General features: G+C 49.6%; 1 protein-coding gene and 1 long non-coding RNA gene across 3 annotated transcripts in view; one reads left to right on the plus strand and one right to left on the minus strand.

The window, feature by feature from the left end:
• Positions 1-13,250, minus strand: part of C1QL3 (complement C1q like 3) — a 74,164-nt gene extending 60,914 nt beyond the window's left edge. The window contains exon 1 of the mRNA XM_069959541.1: positions 12,657-13,250. Within this exon, the coding sequence (XP_069815642.1) occupies positions 12,657-13,250 (594 nt within the window). The remainder of the gene's footprint in view (positions 1-12,656) is intronic.
• Positions 1-22,296, plus strand: part of LOC138784061 (uncharacterized) — a 156,628-nt gene that overhangs the window by 31,684 nt on the left and 102,648 nt on the right. The window lies entirely within an intron of this gene.

The following is a 22,296-nucleotide window of genomic DNA, read 5'->3' on the forward strand; positions in this document are numbered from 1 at the left end:
GCCACCTGAAACAGACCTATTATAATCCGTCACTGAACATTGCCGCCTATGGGGGAGATGGTGTAAAGTGACGCTGGCTCAGTCGCCCCCGGCAACCAATCAGATTCCACCTCTCATTCCTCACAGACTCTTTGGCAAATGAATAGTGGAATCTGATTGGTTGCCGGGGGTGACTGAGCCAGTCTCACTGTACACCATGTTTGATAAATCTCCCCCATAGTACATATATACATACACATAGTATACACTGCGGCCGGGATCCCTAGCGGTGCTTGGAGAAAGTGACATGTCATTCATTGAATAGCGGCTGCAGAAAACCCTGTCAGTGCTTACAATGGAGTGAGCGGCTCTGGACGCTGGCTCCATAGCGTGCAGTGGGGGGTTCTGATGCGGGTGGGCACGGATACGCCCACATCAGAACTCCGCGGTGCTATAGATCATCCAGCCAGTACCGCAGTACCAGCCGGAATGATCTTTTCTGAAACCGGCCGTTCTGTGACCCGTCCGGGTCACGGAACGGCCTGTCTCTTACAAGGTCTGAACATGGTCTTACACTACATCATAGTGTGCACAGTCACTACACGGCGGAGCTGATCTGGCTGCAGTCATACAATAGCTGGAAGAGTATACAGGAAAATATAATATACAGCAGTGGGATTACACCCCATAAAGATATCTGACCTATAGGGGCCTCCTCGGATACGTATACATGGAGGAAGCATCCTGCTGATCACCACACACCTGCACGTATAGGACATCTGTGAGAGAAGACACAGCAAGATCAGGAGGAGCTTCTAGTGACACAGTGATGTATGGTGGTCGGGGGTCGGTGGTCTGTGCTGTACATTACAGGGATCGACAATCAAATAGAAGTGACTTTTCTAAAGTGACAAGATAGATAGATAGATAGATAGATAGATAGGAGATAGATAGATGGATAGGAGATAGATAGATAGATAGATAGATAGATAGATAGATAGGAGATAGATAGATAGATAGATAGATAGATAGATAGATAGATAGATAGGAGATAGATAGGAGATGGATAGGAGATAGATAGGAGATAGGTAGGAGATGGATAGGAGATAGATAGATAGATAGATAGATAGATAGGAGATAGATAGATAGATAGGAGATGGATAGGAGATGGATAGGAGATGGATAGGAGATGGATAGGAGATGGATAGGAGATAGATAGATAGGAGATAGATAGATAGATAGATAGATAGATAGATAGATAGATAGGAGATAGATAGGAGATAGATAGATAGATAGATAGATAGATAGGAGATAGATAGATAGGAGATAGATAGATAGATAGGAGATAGATAGATAGATAGATAGATAGATAGATAGATAGATAGATAGATAGATAGATAGGAGATAGATAGATAGGAGATAGATAGATAGATAGATAGATAGATAGATAGGAGATAGATAGATAGATAGATAGATAGATAGATAGATAGATAGATAGGAGATAGATAGGAGATGGATAGGAGATAGATAGGAGATAGATAGGAGATGGATAGGAGATAGATAGATAGATAGATAGATAGATAGATAGATAGATAGATAGATAGGAGATAGATAGATAGATAGATGGATAGGAGATGGATAGGAGATGGATAGGAGATAGATAGGAGATGGATAGGAGATAGATAGGAGATGGATAGCAGATGGATAGATAGATAGAAAATTTGCTCAACATTTCCTGTTTTTTACTAAAATTAGCGAGTGTTGCAGATCCCCTGTATGCCCCGGGGCGGTGTATCATTAATATGGCTGGCTGCATGGGATGGCTGTGCTATCACTGTACACACACTCATTACCTGTGAGCAAACAATCCTGACACAGCAGGTATACAGAGAGCAGCCCCTGGTATACAGGATGAGTGTGTACGGCTCACACAGGATTATAACAGATGGGCAATATCCTCAAAGACACAGAGACTCACAGAAATTATCCATATATATATATATATATATATATACAGCAGAGGGGAAGTTACCATTTAATAGTTTATGTTTTGTATTTGCTGATGTAGAATATTTACCTACAGCCACAATGTACAGAAAATAATGTGGTTGATGATAGATAGATAATAGATAGATAGGAGATAGATAGATAGATAGATAGGAGATAGGAGATAGATAGATAGATAGATAGATAGATAGATAGGAGATAGATAGATAGATAGATAGATAGATAGATAGATAGGAGATAGATAGGAGATAGATAGATAGGAGATAGATAGATAGATAGATAGGAGATAGATAGATAGATAGATAGATAGATAGATAGATAGGAGATAGATAGGAGATAGATAGATAGATAGATAGATAGATAGGAGATAGGAGATAGATAGATAGATAGATAGATAGATAGATAGATAGATAGGAGATAGATAGATAGATAGAAGATAGATAGATAGGAGATAGATAGAAGATAGATAGATAGATAGATAGATAGGAGATAGATAGATAGATAGATAGATAGATAGATAGATAGGAGATAGATAGGAGATAGATAGATAGATAGGAGATAGGAGATAGATAGATAGATAGATAGATAGATAGATAGGAGATAGATAGATAGATAGATAGATAGATAGATAGATAGATAGATAGATAGGAGATAGATAGATAGATAGATAGATAGATAGATAGATAGGAGATAGATAGAAGATAGATAGATAGGAGATAGATAGGAGATAGATAGGAGATAGATAGATAGAAGATAGATAGGAGATAGATAGATAGATAGATAGATAGATAGATAGATAGATAGATAGGAGATAGATAGGAGATAGGAGATAGATAGGAGATAGATAGATAGGAGATAGATAGATAGATAGATAGATAGATAGGAGATAGATAGGAGATAGATAGATAGATAGATAGATAGATAGATAGATAGATAGGAGATAGATAGGAGATAGATAGATAGATAGATAGATAGATAGATAGATAGATAGGAGATAGATAGATAGATAGATAGATAATAGATAGATAGGAGATAGATAGGAGATAGATAGATAGATAGATAGATAGGAGATAGATAGATAGATAGATAGATAGATAGATAGATAGATAGATAGATAGATAGATAGATATGAGATAGATAGGAGATAGATAGATAGATAGATAGATAGATAGATAGATAGAAGATAGATAGATAGGAGATAGATAGATAGATAGATAGATAGATAGGAGATAGATAGATACATAGATAGATAGATAGATAGATAGATAGATAGATAGATAGATAGGAGATAGATAGATAGATAGATAGATAGATAGATAGATAGGAAATAGATAGATAGATAGATAGATAGATAGGAGATAGATAGATACATAGATAGATAGATAGGAGATAGATAGATACATAGATAGATAGATATATAGGAGATAGATAGGAGATAGATAGATAGATAGATAGATAGATAGATAGATAGATAGGAGATAGATAGATAATAGATAGATAGGAGATAGATAGGGAATAGATAGATAGATAGGGGGATAGATAGATAGGAGATAGATAGATAATAGATAGATAGGAGATAGATAGATAGATAGATAGATAGATAGATAGATAGGAGATAGATAGATAGAGAGATAGATAGGAGATAGATAGATAGGAGATAGAGAGATAGATAGATAGATAGATAGATAGATAGATAGATAGATAGATAGATAGAGAGATAGATAGGAGATAGATAGGAGATAGATAATAGATAGATAGATAGATATATAGATAGGAGATAGATAGATAGATAGATAGATAGGAGATAGATAGATAGATAGATATATAGATAGGAGATAGATAGATAGATAGATAGATAGATAGATAGATAGATAGATAGGAGATAGATAGGAGATAGATAGATAGATAGATAGATAGATAGGAGATAGATAGATAGATAGATAGATAGGAGATAGATAGATAGATAGATAGATAGATAGATAGATAGATAGGAGATAGATAGATAGATAGATAGGAGATAGATAGGAGATAGATAGGAGATAGATAGATAGATAGATAGATAGATAGATAGATAGATAGATAGATAGGAGATAGATAGGAGATAGATAGATAGATAGATAGATAGATAGATAGATAGGAGATAGATAGGAGATAGATAGATAGATAGGAGATAGATAGATAGGAGATAGATAGATAGATAGATAGATAGATAGATAGATAGATAGGAGATAGATAGATAGATAGATAGATAGGAGATAGATAGGAGATAGATAGATAGATAGATAGATAGATAGATAGATAGATAGATAGATAGATAGATAGATAGGAGATAGATAGATAGATAGATAGATAGATAGATAGGAGATAGATAGGAGATAGATAGATAGATAGATAGATAGATAGATAGATAGGAGATAGATAGATAGATAGATAGATAGATAGATAGGAGATAGATAGATAGATAGGAGAGAGATAGATAGATAGATAGATAGATAGATAGATAGGAGATAGATAGATAGATATGAGATAGATAGATAGGAGATAGATAGATAGATAGATAGATAGATAGATAGATAGGAGATAGATAGATAGATAGATAGATAGGAGATAGATAGATAGGAGATAGATAGATAGATAATAGATAGATAGATAGATAGATAGATAGATAGATAGATAGGAGATAGATAGATAGATAGATAGGAGATAGATAGATAGATAGATAGATAGATAGGAGATAGATAGATAGATAGATAGGAGATAGATAGATAGATAGATAGATAGGAGATAGATAGATAGGAGATAGATAGATAGATAGATAGATAGGAGATAGATAGATAGATAGATAGATAGATAGATAGATAGGAGATAGATAGGAGATAGATAGATAGATAGATAGGAGATAGATAGATAGATAGATAGATAGGAGATAGATAGGAGATAGATAGGAGATAGATAGATAGATAGATAGGAGATAGATAGATAGGAGATAGATAGATAGGAGAGAGATAGATAGATAGATAGATAGATAGATAGGAGATAGATAGGAGATAGATAGATAGATAGGAGATAGATAGATAGATAGATAGATAGATAGATAGATAGATAGATAGGAGATAGATAGATAGGAGATAGATAGATAATAGATAGATAGATAGATAGATAGATAGATAGATAGGAGATAGATAGATAGAGAGATAGATAGGAGATAGATAGATAGATAGATAGATAGATAGGAGATAGATAGATAGATAGATAGATAGATAGATAGAGAGATAGATAGGAGATAGATAGATAGATAGATAGGAGATAGATAGATAGGAGATAGATAGGAGATAGATAGATAGGAGATAGATAGATAGGAGATAGATAGATAATAGATAGATAGATAATAGATAGATAGATAGATAGATAGATAGATAGATAGATAGGAGATAGATAGATAGATAGATAGATAGATAGGAGATAGATAGATAGATAGATAGATAGGAGATAGATAGATAGATAGATAGATAGATAGAGAGATAGATAGGAGATAGATAGATAGATAGATAGATAGATAGATAGATAGATAGATAGGAGATAGATAGATAGGAGATAGATAGATAGATAATAGATAGATAGATAATAGATAGATAGATAGATAGATAGATAGATAGATAGATAGGAGATAGGAGATAGATAGATAGATAGATAGATAGATAGATAGGAGATAGATAGGAGATAGATAGATAGGAGATAGATAGATAGATAATAGATGTATAACATGTAAAGTAAGGAATGATACCAGTATCGGCACTATACATTATCACATCAACAATTTTCCCCCAATATTTTGGCTTCCAGGACCCTGATGGGCGGTGGGATTAGATATATTCGGGTTCTGTGCAGTCACCTGATGTCCAGGCTGTATGTGGAATTACCGCAGAAGACTATAGAGGTGTAGATGAGTATTGTTGTACCGTGTTAGCCATAGAAATCAGTAGAATAGAGACGAAATCAGGCGATACCTTTTGGAGGCTAACTGAGTATATCTGACGAAGGGAGCTAGACTCTCGAAAGCTTACACTCAAATATACTCAGTTAGCCTCCAAAAGGTATCGCCTGATTTCTTCTCTATTCTACTGAGGTGTAGATGAAGCAGAGTGCAGTGTGTACAGGACACTATCCACTCCACTTCGCACATCCAGAGAAATTCCACTTTTACTATTATTACACAATATCAATTTGTCTGCCGATTGCAGCTGTATGGGAGACAAATGGCCCTGCTGTCCCCATTGCCGCCCTACTGCCCCTCCAGTCCCTCCTGCCCCCCTGTCCCTCCTGTCCCCCATCCCTCCTGCCCCTCCTGTCTCTCCTTCCCCTCTGTCCCCCCTGTCTCCCGTGACCCCCCTGTCCCTCCTGGCCTCCATCCCCTCTGTCCCCCCTGTCCCTCCTGTCCTCCCTGTCCCTCCTGTCCTCCCTTTCCCCCCTTTCCCCCCTACTCTCCCTTTCCCTCCTGTCCCCCCTGTTCCTCATATCCCCCCTGTCCTTCCTGTCCTCCCTGTCCCCCCAGTCCCCCCTGTCCCTCCTGTCCCCCCTTTCCCTCCTGTCCCTCCTGTCCCCCCTTTCCCTCCTGTCCCCCCTTTCCCTCCTGGCCCCCTGCCCTCCCTTTCCCTCCTGGCCCCCTGTCCTCCCTTTCCCTCCTGTCCTCCCTTTCCCCCCCTTTCCCCCCTGCCCTCCCTTTCCCTCCTGGCCCCCTGTCCTCCCTTTCCCTCCTGTCCCCCCTTTCCCTCCTGGCCCCCTGTCCTCCCTTTCCCTCCTGGCCCCCTGTCCCCCCTGTCCCTCCTATCCCCTCTGTCCTCCCTGTCCCCCCTCCTGGAGAAGCTAAAGCAGGTTATATATGTGCGACAGACATAGCAGATAGCAGAGATCAATCTTCTAACATGGAATTATTTACCCAAAACAAGGTGACCTGAAAGTCAGGCGCCGCGCATGGAGTCACACGGGAGACCTCCGCACACACCACTGCCTCCCTGCCCCTCCTGCCCCACACGGGAGACCCCGCACACACCACTGCCTCCCTGCCCCTCCTGCCCCACACGGGAGACCCCGCACACACCACTGCCTCCCTGCCCCTCCTGCCCCACACGGGAGACCCCGCACACACCACTGCCTCCCTGCCCCTCCTGCCCCACACGGGAGACCTCCGCACACACCACTGCCTCCCTGCCCCTCCTGCCCCACACGGGAGACCCCGCACACACCACTGCCTCCCTGCCCCTCCTGCCCCACACGGGAGACCTCCGCACACACCACTGCCTCCCTGCCCCTCCTGCCCCACACGGGAGACCCCGCACACACCACTGCCTCCCTGCCCCTCCTGCCCCACACGGGAGACCCCGCACACACCACTGCCTCCCTGCCCCTCCTGCCCCACACGGGAGACCCCGCACACACCACTGCCTCCCTGCCCCTCCTGCCCCACACGGGAGGACCCCGCACACACCACTGCCTCCCTGCCCCTCCTGCCCCACACGGGAGACCCCGCACACACCACTGCCTCCCTGCCCCTCCTGCCCCACACGGGAGACCTCCGCACACACCACTGCCTCCCTGCCCCTCCTGACCCACACGGGAGACCTCCGCACACACCACTGCCCCTCCTGCCCCACACGGGAGACCCCGCACACACCACTGCCCCTCCTGCCCCACACGGGAGACCCCGCACACACCACTGCCCATCCTGCCCCACACGGGAGACCTCCACACACACCACTGCCCCTCCTGCCCCACACAGGAGACCCCGCACACACCACTGCCCCTCCTGCCCCACACGGGAGACCCCGCACACACCACTGCCCCTCCTGCCCCACACGGGAGACCCCGCACACACCACTGCCCCTCCTGCCCCACACGGGAGACCCCGCACACACCACTGCCCCTCCTGCCCCACACGGGAGACCCCGCACACACCACTGCCCCTCCTGCCCCACACGGGAGACCCCGCACACACCACTGCCTCCCTGCCCCTCCTGACCCACACGGGAGACCTCCGCACACACCACTGCCCCTCCTGCCCCACACGGGAGACCCCACACACACCACTGCCCCTCCTGCCCCACACGGGAGACCCCGCACACACCACTGCCCCTCCTGCCCCACACGGGAGACCCCGCACACACCACTGCCCCTCCTGCCCCACACGGGAGACCCCGCACACACCACTGCCCCTCCTGCCCCACACGGGAGACCCCGCACACACCACTGCCTCCCTGCCCCTCCTGACCCACACGGGAGACCTCCGCACACACCACTGCCCCTCCTGCCCCACACGGGAGACCCCACACACACCACTGCCCCTCCTGCCCCACACGGGAGACCCCGCACACACCACTGCCCCTCCTGCCCCACACGGGAGACCCCGCACACACCACTTCACACATTTTAACCTTTCTTATAAACTTTTAGAACTTTTTGAAGCTCCGATATATCGACAACTTAAATCCATTAGAGACGTCATATAATATGAAGAGACGACAAGTAACACTATGAGGGGATGTAGCCAGACCAACCTGTGCCTAACTACAACTCCCAGCATGCCCTGACAGCCAGAGGAGTTCACGACATAAGAGGTGTTGTAGTTGTGCTGGAGACTGGAGAGCCACAGGGCAGAGACGACCAATACCTGTGTCCTCTGGAAGTGATAGAGTTAATCCACAGAACCTGACATGTACCGTGGCAATGTACACAGAATGTAAGGGCTGACTAAGTGGTGATCTATAACCTGTGGTGACACTACAACTCTCAGCAGGTCCTTACATGAAACTGGGAGTTGTAGTATCACACCTGCCCTGAGGGACCATTGCTTTTCTAATGAGGGAGAGACCTTCTAATCGTGGTGATAGTACAAGATGGTCCGTGCATGATGGGAGTTGTAGTATCACAGCACTGGTATACAATTACAAGGGAGAGAAATTGTAGACCCCGAATCAGACGCAGAACAGAAGCTCCAGGCTGAATGAGCTCTTTGCTGGATATGGACTCATTACCTAGAAGTGTCAGGGGATGCTGGGGGTTGTAGTACCGCTGCATTAGAGTTCCTGGTATCTGAATATTAGTGTGTTCCTAGAATTCAGAGGACATTACATACAGACTCCCCGGATGGAGAGGAGCTCCGGGCCCCACTGTCATTCATGGGAATAAAGAATTCTATAAAGCGCAGGACTCAACGGGGAAATAAGATGATATAACGGCCCGATAATTAGGAGGATTATGTGAGAGTGCAGCGAGCGGCGATCAGACCCTTATGTCACACACTGGGCACCTGACAACACTGGGCACCCGACAACACTGGGCACCCGACAACACTGGGCACCTGATAACACTGGGCACCCGACAACACTGGGCACCTGATAACAATGGGCACCTGATAACACTGGGCACCTATCCGCCCATCAATCCGCCTGATAACACTGGGCACCTGATAACACTGGGCACCTGACAACACTGGGCACCTGATAACACTGGGCACCTGACAACACTGGGCACCTGATAACACTGGGCACCTGACAACACTGGGCACCTGATAACACTGGGCACCTGACAACACTGGGCACCTGACAACACTGGGCACCTGATAACACTGGGCACCTGACAACACTGGGCACCTGATAACACTGGGCACCTGACAACACTGGGCACCTGATAACACTGGGCACCTGACAACACTGGGCACCCGATAACACTGGGCACCCGATAACACTGGGCATCCGATAACACTGGGCACCTGACAACACTGGGCACCCGATAACACTGGGCACCCGAAAACACTGGGCAGCTGACAACACTGGGCACCCGATAACAATGGGCATCTGATAACACTGGGCATCTGATAACAATGGGCACCTGATAACACTGGGCACCTATCCGCCATCAATCCGCCTGATAACACTGGGCACCTATCCGCCCATCAATCCGCCTGATAACACTGGGCACCCGATAACACTGGGCACCTATCCGCCATCAATCTGCCTGATAACACTGGGCACCTGATAACACTGGGCACCCGATAACACTGGGCACCTATCCGCCATCAATCCGCCTGATAACACTGGGCACCTGATAACACTGGGCACCCGATAACACTGGGCACCTATCCGCCATCAATCGGCCTGATAACAGACTCCTGTACCGCTATAGCAGAGAGGAGTTGGTTGCTTAGTGCAGTTCTATACACCCAGTGGGATCGCCATGCGGGGCACATATATAAACCACTTACCACACTTTGGGAACGTTGTTCTATGTCCTAAACAGATAGATACGTGGATGCAAATTGCAATTTCAAATCAGGACATGCTGGGAGTTGTAGTTTTGCAACAGCCGAACAACCACAAGGTTAGGAAGATTGCCCTATGCCCTAAGCAGCTGCTTTATATATATCAGTTACCAATAGCGACTGCAAATTCTGTATAATTGATAGAGAAGCTTTCGCAACTGCATGTCAGGGAATGCTGGGAGTTGTAGTACTGCAGCAGTAGTTGGACAACCACAAACTGATTAGAGAAAAAGAGAACAAAGACAGCGCTCCATGTGCAGGACCAGTTGCAATGGGATGGACAGAATTCCAGTACCGGAGTAAAACCGTCTCCCCTCTCACCTGGCCCAACTCTCTATGCGTATCCTCAAGAAGGGAACCAGTGTGCTGCGCACCCCCCGCCAGGGCCGTAATAAGATGCAGACCTCCTCCCCAAATTCCAGCAGGATGAATAGGCGCAGGCGATCATCATCTGTTGGGAGTAGCTGCGCCTATTCATCCTGCTGGAATTTGGGGAGGAGGTCTGCGTCTTACTTATATAAATGGGACCAGTTTCTAAGAGTTTCTAAAGCTGTAACTGCAGACTACATGTATGGGGAAGCATGTCGGTGCATGATGGGAGTTGTAGTGCTGTTACAGCTGGAGAGTCACAGGTTGGGGACATGTCTCCTATATAAATGTGATCGGTTTCCAATACTGGCGGCTAAATCCTAAGTGAGGTATAATAGATGGAGAAGCGGCTGCCGGTGCCCACAGGGTATACAACGGCCGGGAAGGATCCCGGAGACACCGGAAATACGGAGAAATCTCAGCCCTGTCCGGGGGAGTGCTGCCCGAGGATGATGAGTGCTGCCAGAGGATGAGATGATGAGTGCTGCCCGGGGATGATGAGTGCTGCCCGAGGATGATGAGTGCTGCCCGGGATTATGAGTGCTGCCCGGGATTATGAGTGCTGCCCGAATGATGAGTGCTGCCCGGGGATGATGAGTGCTGCCCGGGAATGATGAGTGCTGCCCCGGATGATGAGTGCTGCCCGAGGATGATGAGTGCTGCCCGGGATGATGACTGCTGCCCGAATGATGAGTGCTGCCCGGGGCATGATGAGTGCTGCCCAAATGATGAGTGCTGCCCGGGGATGATGAGTGCTGCCCGGGGATGATGAGTGCTGCCTGGGGGATGATGAGTGCTGCCCGATGGGTGATGAGTGCTGCCAGGAGGATGATGAGTGCTGCCTGGGGGATGATGAGTGCTGCCTGGGGGATGATGAGTGCTGCCCGATGGGTGATGAGTGCTGCCCGAGGATAATAAGTGCTGCCCGGGATGATGAGTGCTGCCCGAATGATGAGTGCTGCCCGAATGATGAGTGCTGCCCGGGAGATGATGAGTGCTGCCCGAATGATGAGTGCTGCCCAGGAGATGATGAGTGCTGCCCGGGGATGATGAGTGCTGTCCGGGGATGATGAGTGCTGCCGGAGGATGATGAGTGCTGCCAGGGGATGAGGAGTGCTGCCCGGGGATGATGAGTGCTGCCCGGGGGATGATGAGTGCTGCCAGGGGATGATGAGTGCTGCCCGGGGGAGGATGAGTGCTGCCCGGGGATGAGGAGTGCTGCCCGGGGGATGATGAGTGCTGCCCGGGGATGATGAGTGCTGCAGTGGGGATGATGAGTGCTGCCCGGTGGATGAAGAGTGCTGCCCGGGGATGATGGGAGCTGCAGGGGGATGATGAGTGCTGCGATGATGAGTGCTGCCCGGGGATGATGAGTGCTGCAGGGGGATGATGAGTGCTTCCCGGGGAATGATTAGTGCTGCCCGGGGATGATGAGTGCTGTCCGGGGATGATGAGTGCTGTCCGGGGATGATGAGTGCTGCGATGATGAGTGCTGCCCGGGGATGATGAGTGCTGCAGGGGGAATGATGAGTGCTGCCCGAGGATGATGAGTGCTGCCCGGGGATGATGAGTGCTGCCCGGGGATGATGAGTGCTGCAGGGGGGATGATGAGTGCTGCCCAGTGGGTGATGAATGCTGCCTGAGGATGAAGGTATGGACCCCCTACAAATCTGAGCAGGTGGTGTCATCCTAAATAATAAAAAAAAAATTATAAAAATAAACTGAACCATAAAAATAAACAAACAAAAATACTAAATAAATACATAAAAAACAAAAAAAGTAATAAATAAACAAGGTGATCCTGTCAGGTGTGAGCAGATGTGTGTTCACACAGGGATCACACCCCCCCGCCCGGGGTTTCCTTACACCACTAGCCCACCGGCTCCGATCCCTTTAGCTGCTGCATAACTACAACTCCCAGCATTTTGGGGGGTTTGAACAATTACAGAGCCTGGAGCCCCCAATCTGACCCCCTGCCCCTTCTCACCTGGTTGTTCTTGCAGAGATCTGCCCACATGCTGGTGCCATCTCCTCCCCTCATCAGGACGTGGTAGGTGAAGAAGTAAATGCCAGGGATGGAGCAGGTGAATTTGCCTGTAGTCGGGTCGTAGTGGTTTCCCAAGTTTGTGACCACATCGTCAAACTTGAGCAGCTCGTAGCCCTCGTGCTGCCTCTTGAGTCCGGCATAGAAGGCGATCTTGGGGACGGTGCTGTAGGTGGCCGCACTGATAGCCCCGGCAGCATTTAGCCCTGGTGCCCCAGGGGGTCCGGGGAGACCAGGTCGGCCCGGCTCCCCCTTCTCTCCCGGAGGTCCCATCGGTCCGGGAGGTCCTGGCTCACCCGGAGGTCCTCTAGGACCAGCCTTTCCCGGCCGCCCAGGTTCTCCTTTAGGTCCTTGGATGAAGGTGGGCAAGGACTGGAGCAGGCTGTGGTCCCGCACCGTCTCTGCGGTGGCCGTGCTGGGGGGCTTGGTCCCATAGGGGTCGCAGACCATGCGGCAGGTGCCGAGCATCTCGTAGTGGGCGGAGGTCCCGGCGGAGTTGACCAGCACCGGGATGAGGATGACCAGCAGCAGCACCATGACCACCCCCAGGGCCCCGGCGGCCACCAGCCGCTTCCGGGCCACCAGCCGGCTCAGGGATGGCCGATCCTCCTGCCTGCTTTTCGACGAAATCTTGAAGCCTTTCTGAGTCCCCAATAAGTGAAAAAAATAGGGACTAAAAGGAACGGGGAAGGAGTCCTGGGGTGAGGAAAGAAACCAGAAGCGAGGAAGGAGTCCGGGAGCGAGGAAAGAGTCCGGAGCGAGGAAGAAGTCCAGGTGCTAGGAAGGAGTCCGGGAGCGAGGAAGAAGTCCAGGAGCGAGGAAGAAGTCAAGGTGCTAGGAAGGAGTCCGGGAGCGAGGAAGAAGTCCAGGAGCGAGGAAGAAGTCAAGGTGCTAGGAAGGAGTCCGGGAGCGAGGAAAGTGTCCAGGAGCGAGGAAGAAGTCAAGGTGCTAGGAAGGAGTCCGGGAGCGAGGAAGAAGTCCGGGAGCGAGGAAGAGTCCAGGTGCTAGGAAGGAGTCCGGGAGCGAGAAAAGAGTCCGGGAGTGAGTAATGAGTCCGGGAGCGAGGAGGGAGTCCAGCAGTGGGGGGCAGCCGGTGCCCGGGAAGGGGACCAGCAGTGAGGGGCAGCAGAGCCCCGGAAGGAGTGCAGTAGTGAGGGGCAGCCGAGCCCCGGAAGGAGTGCAGTAGTGAGGGGCAGCCGAGCCCGGGAAGGAGTCCAGCAGTGAGGGGCAGCCGGTGCCCGGGAAGGAGTCCAGCAGTGAGGGGCAGCCGAGCCCGGGAAGGAGTCCAGCAGTGAGGGGCAGCCAATGCCCGGGAAGGAGTCCAGCAGTGAGGGGCAGCCGAGCCCGGGAAGGAGTCCAGCAGTGAGGGGCAGCCGAGCCCGGGAAGGAGTCCAGCAGTGAGGGGCAGCCGAGCCCGGGAAGGAGTCCAGCAGTGAGGGGCAGCCGAGCCCGGGAAGGTCCTGGACTCTCCAAGGTGCTGAACCTCTCTGACTCCCCGGACCTCGCTCTCTGACTCCCCGGACCTCGCAGCCTCCACCACTCCTCCACTTTGTGCTGTCTGTGCAGTCTCTTGCGGCAATCTCTCTCCTCGTGCACAGGACAGTCTCCCTCCTGCCTTGGTGGTCTAATTAGCCTCGGTGCACTCTCTTCTGCGATGTCTCATCCGTCTCCTCCTAAGAAGAAGCTGATGTGAGCAGGAGAAGCAATGAGAGACTTCTGCCCCCTCCAGCACCCCACGTGGAGCCCTTACACATCCGCGCCTCCCAGCTCCGTCCTCTTCTCCCTCCTCATTGTCAGTCACTTCTTTGCAGACTCCTATAGTTGCGATGAACTTTCCTGCTGCTCTGTGTCCCGGGGGTCTGTGTCCCCTTCCTCAGCAGGTGAGAGAAGCATCTGTGAGCTGGAGGGGGGTCTCCTGCAGACTGATGGTGAGATGGGGGGGGGGGGGTCTCCTGCAGACTGATGGTGAGATGGGGGGGGGGGGATCTCCTGCAGACTGATGGTGATATGGGGGGGGGATCTCCTGCAGACTGATGGTGATATGGGGGGGGGGATCTCCTGCAGACTGATGGTGATATGGGGGGGGATCTCCTGCAGACTGATGGTGAGATGGGGGAGGGGGGGGGGTCTCCTGCAGACTGATGGTGAGATGGGGGGGGATCTCCTGCAGACTGATGGTGAGATGGGGGGGGGGGGGATCTCCTGCAGACTGATGGTGAGATGGGGGGGGGGGATCTCCTGCAGACTGATGGTGAGATGGTGAGGGGGGGGATCTGATCTCATCGCCCACTCCAGCATGAAGCAGATTACTGCCTCGCAGCCGTGCACAGCGCTTCCCTCTAATCCTCCCATTCACACAGGACGGAGAGAAGCAGCAGCCGCACCTGGGGGAGATGATCACAGCCTGACAGCACTGCCCGAATCCACGGAGATCTCTTCCCCTCATCTCTGCTCCTCGGAGATGTGCTCGCCTCCTCCATACAGCACAGCCTCCTCCATACAGCACAGCCTCCTCCATACAGCACAGCCTCCTCCATACAGCCTCCTCCATACAGCCTCCTCCATACAGCCTCCTCCATACAGCACAGCCTCCTCCATACAGCACAGCCTCCTCCATACAGCCTCCTCCATACAGCACAGCCTCCTCCATACAGCACAGCCTCCTCCATACAGCCTCCCCCATACAACCTCCCCCATACAACCTCCCCCATACAGCCTCCTCCATACAGCCTCCCCCATACAACCTCCCCCATACAGCCTCCTCCATACAGCACAGCCTCCTCCATACAGCCTCCTCCATACAGCACAGCCTCCTCCATACAGCACAGCCTCCTCCATACAGCCTCCTCCATACAGCACAGCCTCCTCCATACAGCACAGCCTCCTCCATACAGCCTCCTCCATACAGCACAGCCTCCTCCATACAGCACAGCCTCCCTCATACAGCCTCCTCCATACAGCACAGCCTCCTCCATACAGCCTCCTCCATACAGCACAGCCTCCTCCATACAGCACAGCCTCCTCCATACAGCCTCCTCCATACAGCACAGCCTCCTCCATACAGCACAGCCTCCTCCATACAGCACAGCCTCCTCCATACAGCCTCCTCCATACAGCCTCCCCCATACAACCTCCTCCATACAGCACAGCCTCCTCCATACAGCACAGCCTCCTCCATACAGCACAGCCTCCTCCATACAGCCTCCTCCATACAGCACAGCCTCCTCCATACAGCCTCCCCCATACAACCTCCCCCATACAACCTCCCCCATACAGCCTCCTCCATACAGCCTCCCCCATACAACCTCCCCCATACAGCCTCCTCCATACAGCACAGCCTCCTCCATACAGCCTCCTCCATACAGCACAGCCTCCTCCATACAGCACAGCCTCCTCCATACAGCCTCCTCCATACAGCACAGCCTCCTCCATACAGCACAGCCTCCTCCATACAGCCTCCTCCATACAGCACAGCCTCCTCCATACAGCACAGCCTCCCTCATACAGCCTCCTCCATACAGCACAGCCTCCTCCATACAGCCTCCTCCATACAGCACAGCCTCCTCCATACAGCACAGCCTCCTCCATACAGCCTCCTCCATACAGCCTCCTCCATACAGCACAGCCTCCTCCATACAGCCTCCTCCATACAGCCTCCTCCATACAGCACAGCCTCCTCCATACAGCCTCCTCCATACAGCACAGCCTCCTCCATACAGCACAGCCTCCTCCATACAGCCTCCTCCATACAGCCTCCTCCATACAGCACAGCCTCCCCCATACAGCCTCCTCCATACAGCCTCCTCCATACAGCACAGCCTCCCCCATACAGCCTCCTCTATACAGCACAGCCTCCCCCATACAGCACAGCCTCCCCCATACAGCACAGCCTCCCCCATACAGCACAGCCTCCCCCATACAGCCTCCTCCATACAGCACAGCCTCCCCCATACAGCCTCCTCCATACAGCACAGCCTCCCCCATACAGCCTCCTCCATACAGCACAGCCTCCTCCATACAGCACAGCCTCCTCCATACAGCACAGCCTCCTTCATACAGCACAGCCTCCCCCATACAGCCTCCTCCATACAGCACAGCCTCCCCCATACAGCCTCCTCCATACAGCACAGCCTCCCCCATACAGCCTCCTCCATACAGCACAGCCTCCTCCATACAGCACAGCCTCCTCCATACAGCACAGCCTCCTCCATACAGCCTCCTCCATACAGCACAGCCTCCCCCATACAGCCTCCTCCATACAGCACAGCCTCCCCCATACAGCCTCCTCCATACAGCACAGCCTCCCCCATACAGCCTCCTCCATACAACACAGCCTCCCCCATACAGCCTCCTCCATACAGCACAGCCTCCTCCATACAGCCTCCTCCATACAGCACAGCCTCCCCCATACAGCTTGTGCTGCAGCAGTGGAGAATATATATAATGAATATAGAATAATATATATATATACAGTATATGTCTCTGCTATTAATATGATAAGGAGGAGAGGGTTTTTTTTTTTTTTTTTTTGCAAAATGTCAAAGTGTTTTTGTGTTGGAAGTTTTTGCTTTGAAAATCTGTAGAGACCGAGGGAGGGAGGCCGCAGCTCCAGAATTCTAACCTGGTATCCCCCAATGTAAGAGGGAGATATCACCTTCTATATCCTGTCACCTGTATATGGGACATGTCATATGGGAGGCTGTCACCTGTACAGTATATAGGAAGCTGTCACCTGTATATGGGAGGCTGTCACCTGTCACCTGTACAGTATATAGGAAGCTGTCACCTGTATATGGGAGGCTGTCACCTGTCACCTGTACAGTATATAGGAAGCTGTCACCTGTATATGGGAGGCTGTCACCTGTACAGTATATGGGAGGCTGTCACCTGTAGAGTGTATGGGAGCCTGTCACCTGTACAGTATATGGGAGGCTGTCACCTGTCACCTGTACAGTATATGGGAGGCTGTCACCTGTACAGTATATGGGAGGCTGTCACCTGAACAGTATATGGGAGGCTGTCACCTGTACAGTATATGGGAACCTGTCACCTGTACAGTATATGGGAGGCTGTCACCTGTACAGTATATGGGAGGCTGTCACCTGTACAGTATATGGGAGCCTGTCACCTGTACAGTATATGGGAGGCTGTCACCTGTACAGTATATGGGAGGCTGTCACCTGTACAGTATATGGGAGCCTGTCACCTGTCACCTGTACAGTATATGGGAGGCTGTCACCTGTACAGTATATGGGAACCTGTCACCTGTACAGTATATGGGAGGCTGTCACCTGTACAGTATATGGGAGCCTGTCACCTGTACAGTATATGGGAGCCTGTCACCTGTACAGTATATGGGAGGCTTTCACCTGTAGAGTGTATGGGAGCCTGTCACCTGTACAGTATATGGGAGGCCGTCACCTGTACAGTATATGTGAGGCTATGATATGCCGTCTGTAGTATATAGGATGTAATGCATCGCATACTATAGGGACCAGTATAGCCTTTATGGGTGGTCACAATAATATGACAATCACAATAATTCTAGATGAATTATACTCTGCCTAGTGCAGCACCTGGGGGGAAGGACATAATACAGGGGCGGGGCATGATACAAGGGGGGCAGGACATGATACAGGGGGCAGGGCATGATACAGGGGGATAGGGCGCTTTATTACATAGAGAAGGAGGAGCCGCGCTTTATTACATAGAGAAGGAGGAGCCGCGCTTTATTACATAGAGAAGGAGGAGCCGCGCTTTATTACATAGAGGAGGAGGAGACAAGCTTTATTACTCAGAGGAGGAGCCGTGCTTTATTACACAGAGGAGGAGCCGCGCTTTATTACTTATTATAGAGCTCAGGGTTAGGGGTTATAGAGCTCAGGGGGGGCAGGACATGATACAAGGAGCCATAGGAGGAGGAGCCGCGCTTTATTACACAGAGGAGGAGCCGCGCTTTATTACTTATTATAGAGCTCAGGGTTAGGGGTTATAGAGCTCAGGGGGGGCAGGACATGATACAAGGAGCCATAGGAGGAGGAGCCGCGCTTTATTACATAGAGGAGGAGGAGCCGTGCTTTATTACACAGAGAAGGAGGAGCCGTGCTTTATTACATAGAGGAGGAGCCGTGCTTTATTACATAGAGGAGGAGCCGTGCTTTATTACATAGAGGAGGAGCCGTGCTTTATTACATAGAGGAGGAGCCGTGCTTTATTACATAGAGAAGGAGGAGCCGTGCTTTATTACAGAGAGGAGGAGGAGCCGCGCTTTATTACATAGAGGAGGAGGAGCCGTGCTTTATTACATAGAGGAGGAGCCGTGCTTTATTACATAGAGGAGGAGGAGCCGTGCTTTATTACATAGAGGAGGAGGAGCCGTGCTTTATTGCATAGAGAAGGAGCCTGCTTTATTACATAGAGGAGGAGGAGCCGCGCTTTATTACATAGAGGAGGAGGAGCCGTGCTTTATTACATAGAGGAGGAGGAGCCGTGCTTTATTACATAGAGGAGGAGGAGCCGTGCTTTATTACATAGAGGAGGAGCCGTGCTTTATTACATAGAGGAGGAGCCTGCTTTATTACATAGAGGAGGAGGAGCCACGCTTTATTACATAGAGGAGGAGGAGCCATGCTTTATTACACAGAGAAGGAGGAGCCGTGCTTTATTACATAGAGGAGGAGGAGCCGTGCTTTATTACATAGAGGAGGAGGAGCCGTGCTTTATTACATAGAGGAGGAGGAGCCGTGCTTTATTACATAGAGGAGGAGCCTGCTTTATTACATAGAGGAGGAGGAGCCGCGCTTTATTACATAGAGGAGGAGGAGCCGTGCTTTATTACACAGAGAAGGAGGAGCCGTGCTTTATTACATAGAGGAGGAGGAGCCGTGCTTTATTACATAGAGGAGGAGGAGCCGTGCTTTATTACATAGAGGAGGAGGAGCCGTGCTTTATTACATAGAGGAGGAGCCGTGCTTTATTACATAGAGGAGGAGGAGCCGCGCTTTATTACATAGAGGAGGAGGAGCTGTGCTTTATTACATAGAGGAGGAGGAGCTGTGCTTTATTACATAGAGGAGGAGCCGCGCTTTATTACATAGAGGAGGAGCCGCGCTTTATTACATAGAGAAGGAGGAGCTGTGCTTTATTACATAGAGGAGGAGGAGCCGCGCTTTATTACATAGAGGAGGAGGAGCCGTGCTTTATTACATAGAGAAGGAGGAGCCGCGCTTTGTTACATAGAGGAGGAGCCGTGCTTTATCACATAGAGGAGGAGGAGTCGTGCTTTATTACATAGAGGAGGAGGAGCCTTGCTTTATTACATAGAGGCGGAGGAACCATGCTTTATTACACAGAAAAGGAGGAGCCGCGCTTTATTACATAGAGAAGGAGGAGCCGTGCTTTATTACATAGAGGAGGAGCCGCGCTTTATTAATAGAGAAGGAGGAGCTGTGCTTTATTACATAGAGGAGGAGCCGTGCTTTATTACATAGAGGAGGAGCCGTGCTTTATTACATAGAGGAGGAGGAGTCGTGCTTTATTACATAGAGGAGGAGGAGCCGTGCTTTATTACACAGAAAAGGAGGAGCCGCGCTTTATTACATACAGCCTCCTCCATACAGCACAGCCTCCCCCATACAGCCTCCTCCATACAGCACAGCCTCCCCCATACAGCCTCCTCCATACAGCACAGCCTCCCCCATACAGCCTCCTCCATACAACACAGCCTCCCCCATACAGCCTCCTCCATACAGCACAGCCTCCTCCATACAGCCTCCTCCATACAGCACAGCCTCCCCCATACAGCTTGTGCTGCAGCAGTGGAGAATATATATAATGAATATAGAATAATATATATATATACAGTATATGTCTCTGCTATTAATATGATAAGGAGGAGAGGGTTTTTTTTTTTTTTTTTTTTGCAAAATGTCAAAGTGTTTGTGTCTTGGAAGTTTTTGCTTTGAAAATCTGTAGAGACCGAGGGAGGGAGGCCGCAGCTCCAGAATTCTAACCTGGTATCCCCCAATGTAAGAGGGAGATATCACCTTCTATATCCTGTCACCTGTATATGGGACATGTCATATGGGAGGCTGTCACCTGTACAGTATATAGGAAGCTGTCACCTGTATATGGGAGGCTGTCACCTGTCACCTGTACAGTATATAGGAAGCTGTCACCTGTATATGGGAGGCTGTCACCTGTACAGTATATAGGAAGCTGTCACCTGTATATGGGAGGCTGTCACCTGTACAGAATATAGGAAGCTGTCACCTGTATATGGGAGGCTGTCACCTGTACAGTATATAGGAAGCTGTCACCTGTATATGGGAGGCTGTCACCTGTACAGTATATGGGAGCCTGTCACCTGTATATGAAAGGCTGTCACCTGTACAGTATATGGGAGGCTGTCACCTGTAGAGTGTATGGGAGCCTGTCACCTGTACAGTATATGGGAGGCTGTCACCTGTCACCTGTACAGTATATGGGAGGCTGTCACCTGTACAGTATATGGGAGGCTGTCACCTGAACAGTATATGGGAGGCTGTCACCTGTACAGTATATGGGAACCTGTCACCTGTACAGTATATGGGAGGCTGTCACCTGTACAGTATATGGGAGGCTGTCACCTGTACAGTATATGGGAGCCTGTCACCTGTACAGTATATGGGAGGCTTTCACCTGTAGAGTGTATGGGAGCCTGTCACCTGTACAGTATATGGGAGGCCGTCACCTGTACAGTATATGTGAGGCTATGATATGCCGTCTGTAGTATATAGGATGTAATGCATCGCATACTATAGGGACCAGTATAGCCTTTATGGGTGGTCACAATAATATGACAATCACAATAATTCTAGATGAATTATACTCTGCCTAGTGCAGCACCTGGGGGGAAGGACATAATACAGGGGCGGGGCATGATACAAGGGGGGCAGGACATGATACAGGGGGCAGGGCATGATACAGGGGGATAGGGCGCTTTATTACATAGAGAAGGAGGAGCCGCGCTTTATTACATAGAGAAGGAGGAGCCGCGCTTTATTACATAGAGAAGGAGGAGCCGCGCTTTATTACATAGAGGAGGAGGAGACAAGCTTTATTACTCAGAGGAGGAGCCGTGCTTTATTACACAGAGGAGGAGCCGCGCTTTATTACTTATTATAGAGCTCAGGGTTAGGGGTTATAGAGCTCAGGGGGGGCAGGACATGATACAAGGAGCCATAGGAGGAGGAGCCGCGCTTTATTACACAGAGGAGGAGCCGCGCTTTATTACTTATTATAGAGCTCAGGGTTAGGGGTTATAGAGCTCAGGGGGGGCAGGACATGATACAAGGAGCCATAGGAGGAGGAGCCGCGCTTTATTACATAGAGGAGGAGGAGCCGTGCTTTATTACACAGAGAAGGAGGAGCCGTGCTTTATTACATAGAGGAGGAGCCGTGCTTTATTACATAGAGGAGGAGCCGTGCTTTATTACATAGAGGAGGAGCCGTGCTTTATTACATAGAGGAGGAGCCGTGCTTTATTACATAGAGAAGGAGGAGCCGTGCTTTATTACATAGAGGAGGAGGAGCCGCGCTTTAT

The sequence above is a fragment of the Dendropsophus ebraccatus genome, chromosome 2, assembly GCF_027789765.1.
Source record: "Dendropsophus ebraccatus isolate aDenEbr1 chromosome 2, aDenEbr1.pat, whole genome shotgun sequence".
Lineage (NCBI taxonomy): Eukaryota > Metazoa > Chordata > Amphibia > Anura > Hylidae > Dendropsophus > Dendropsophus ebraccatus.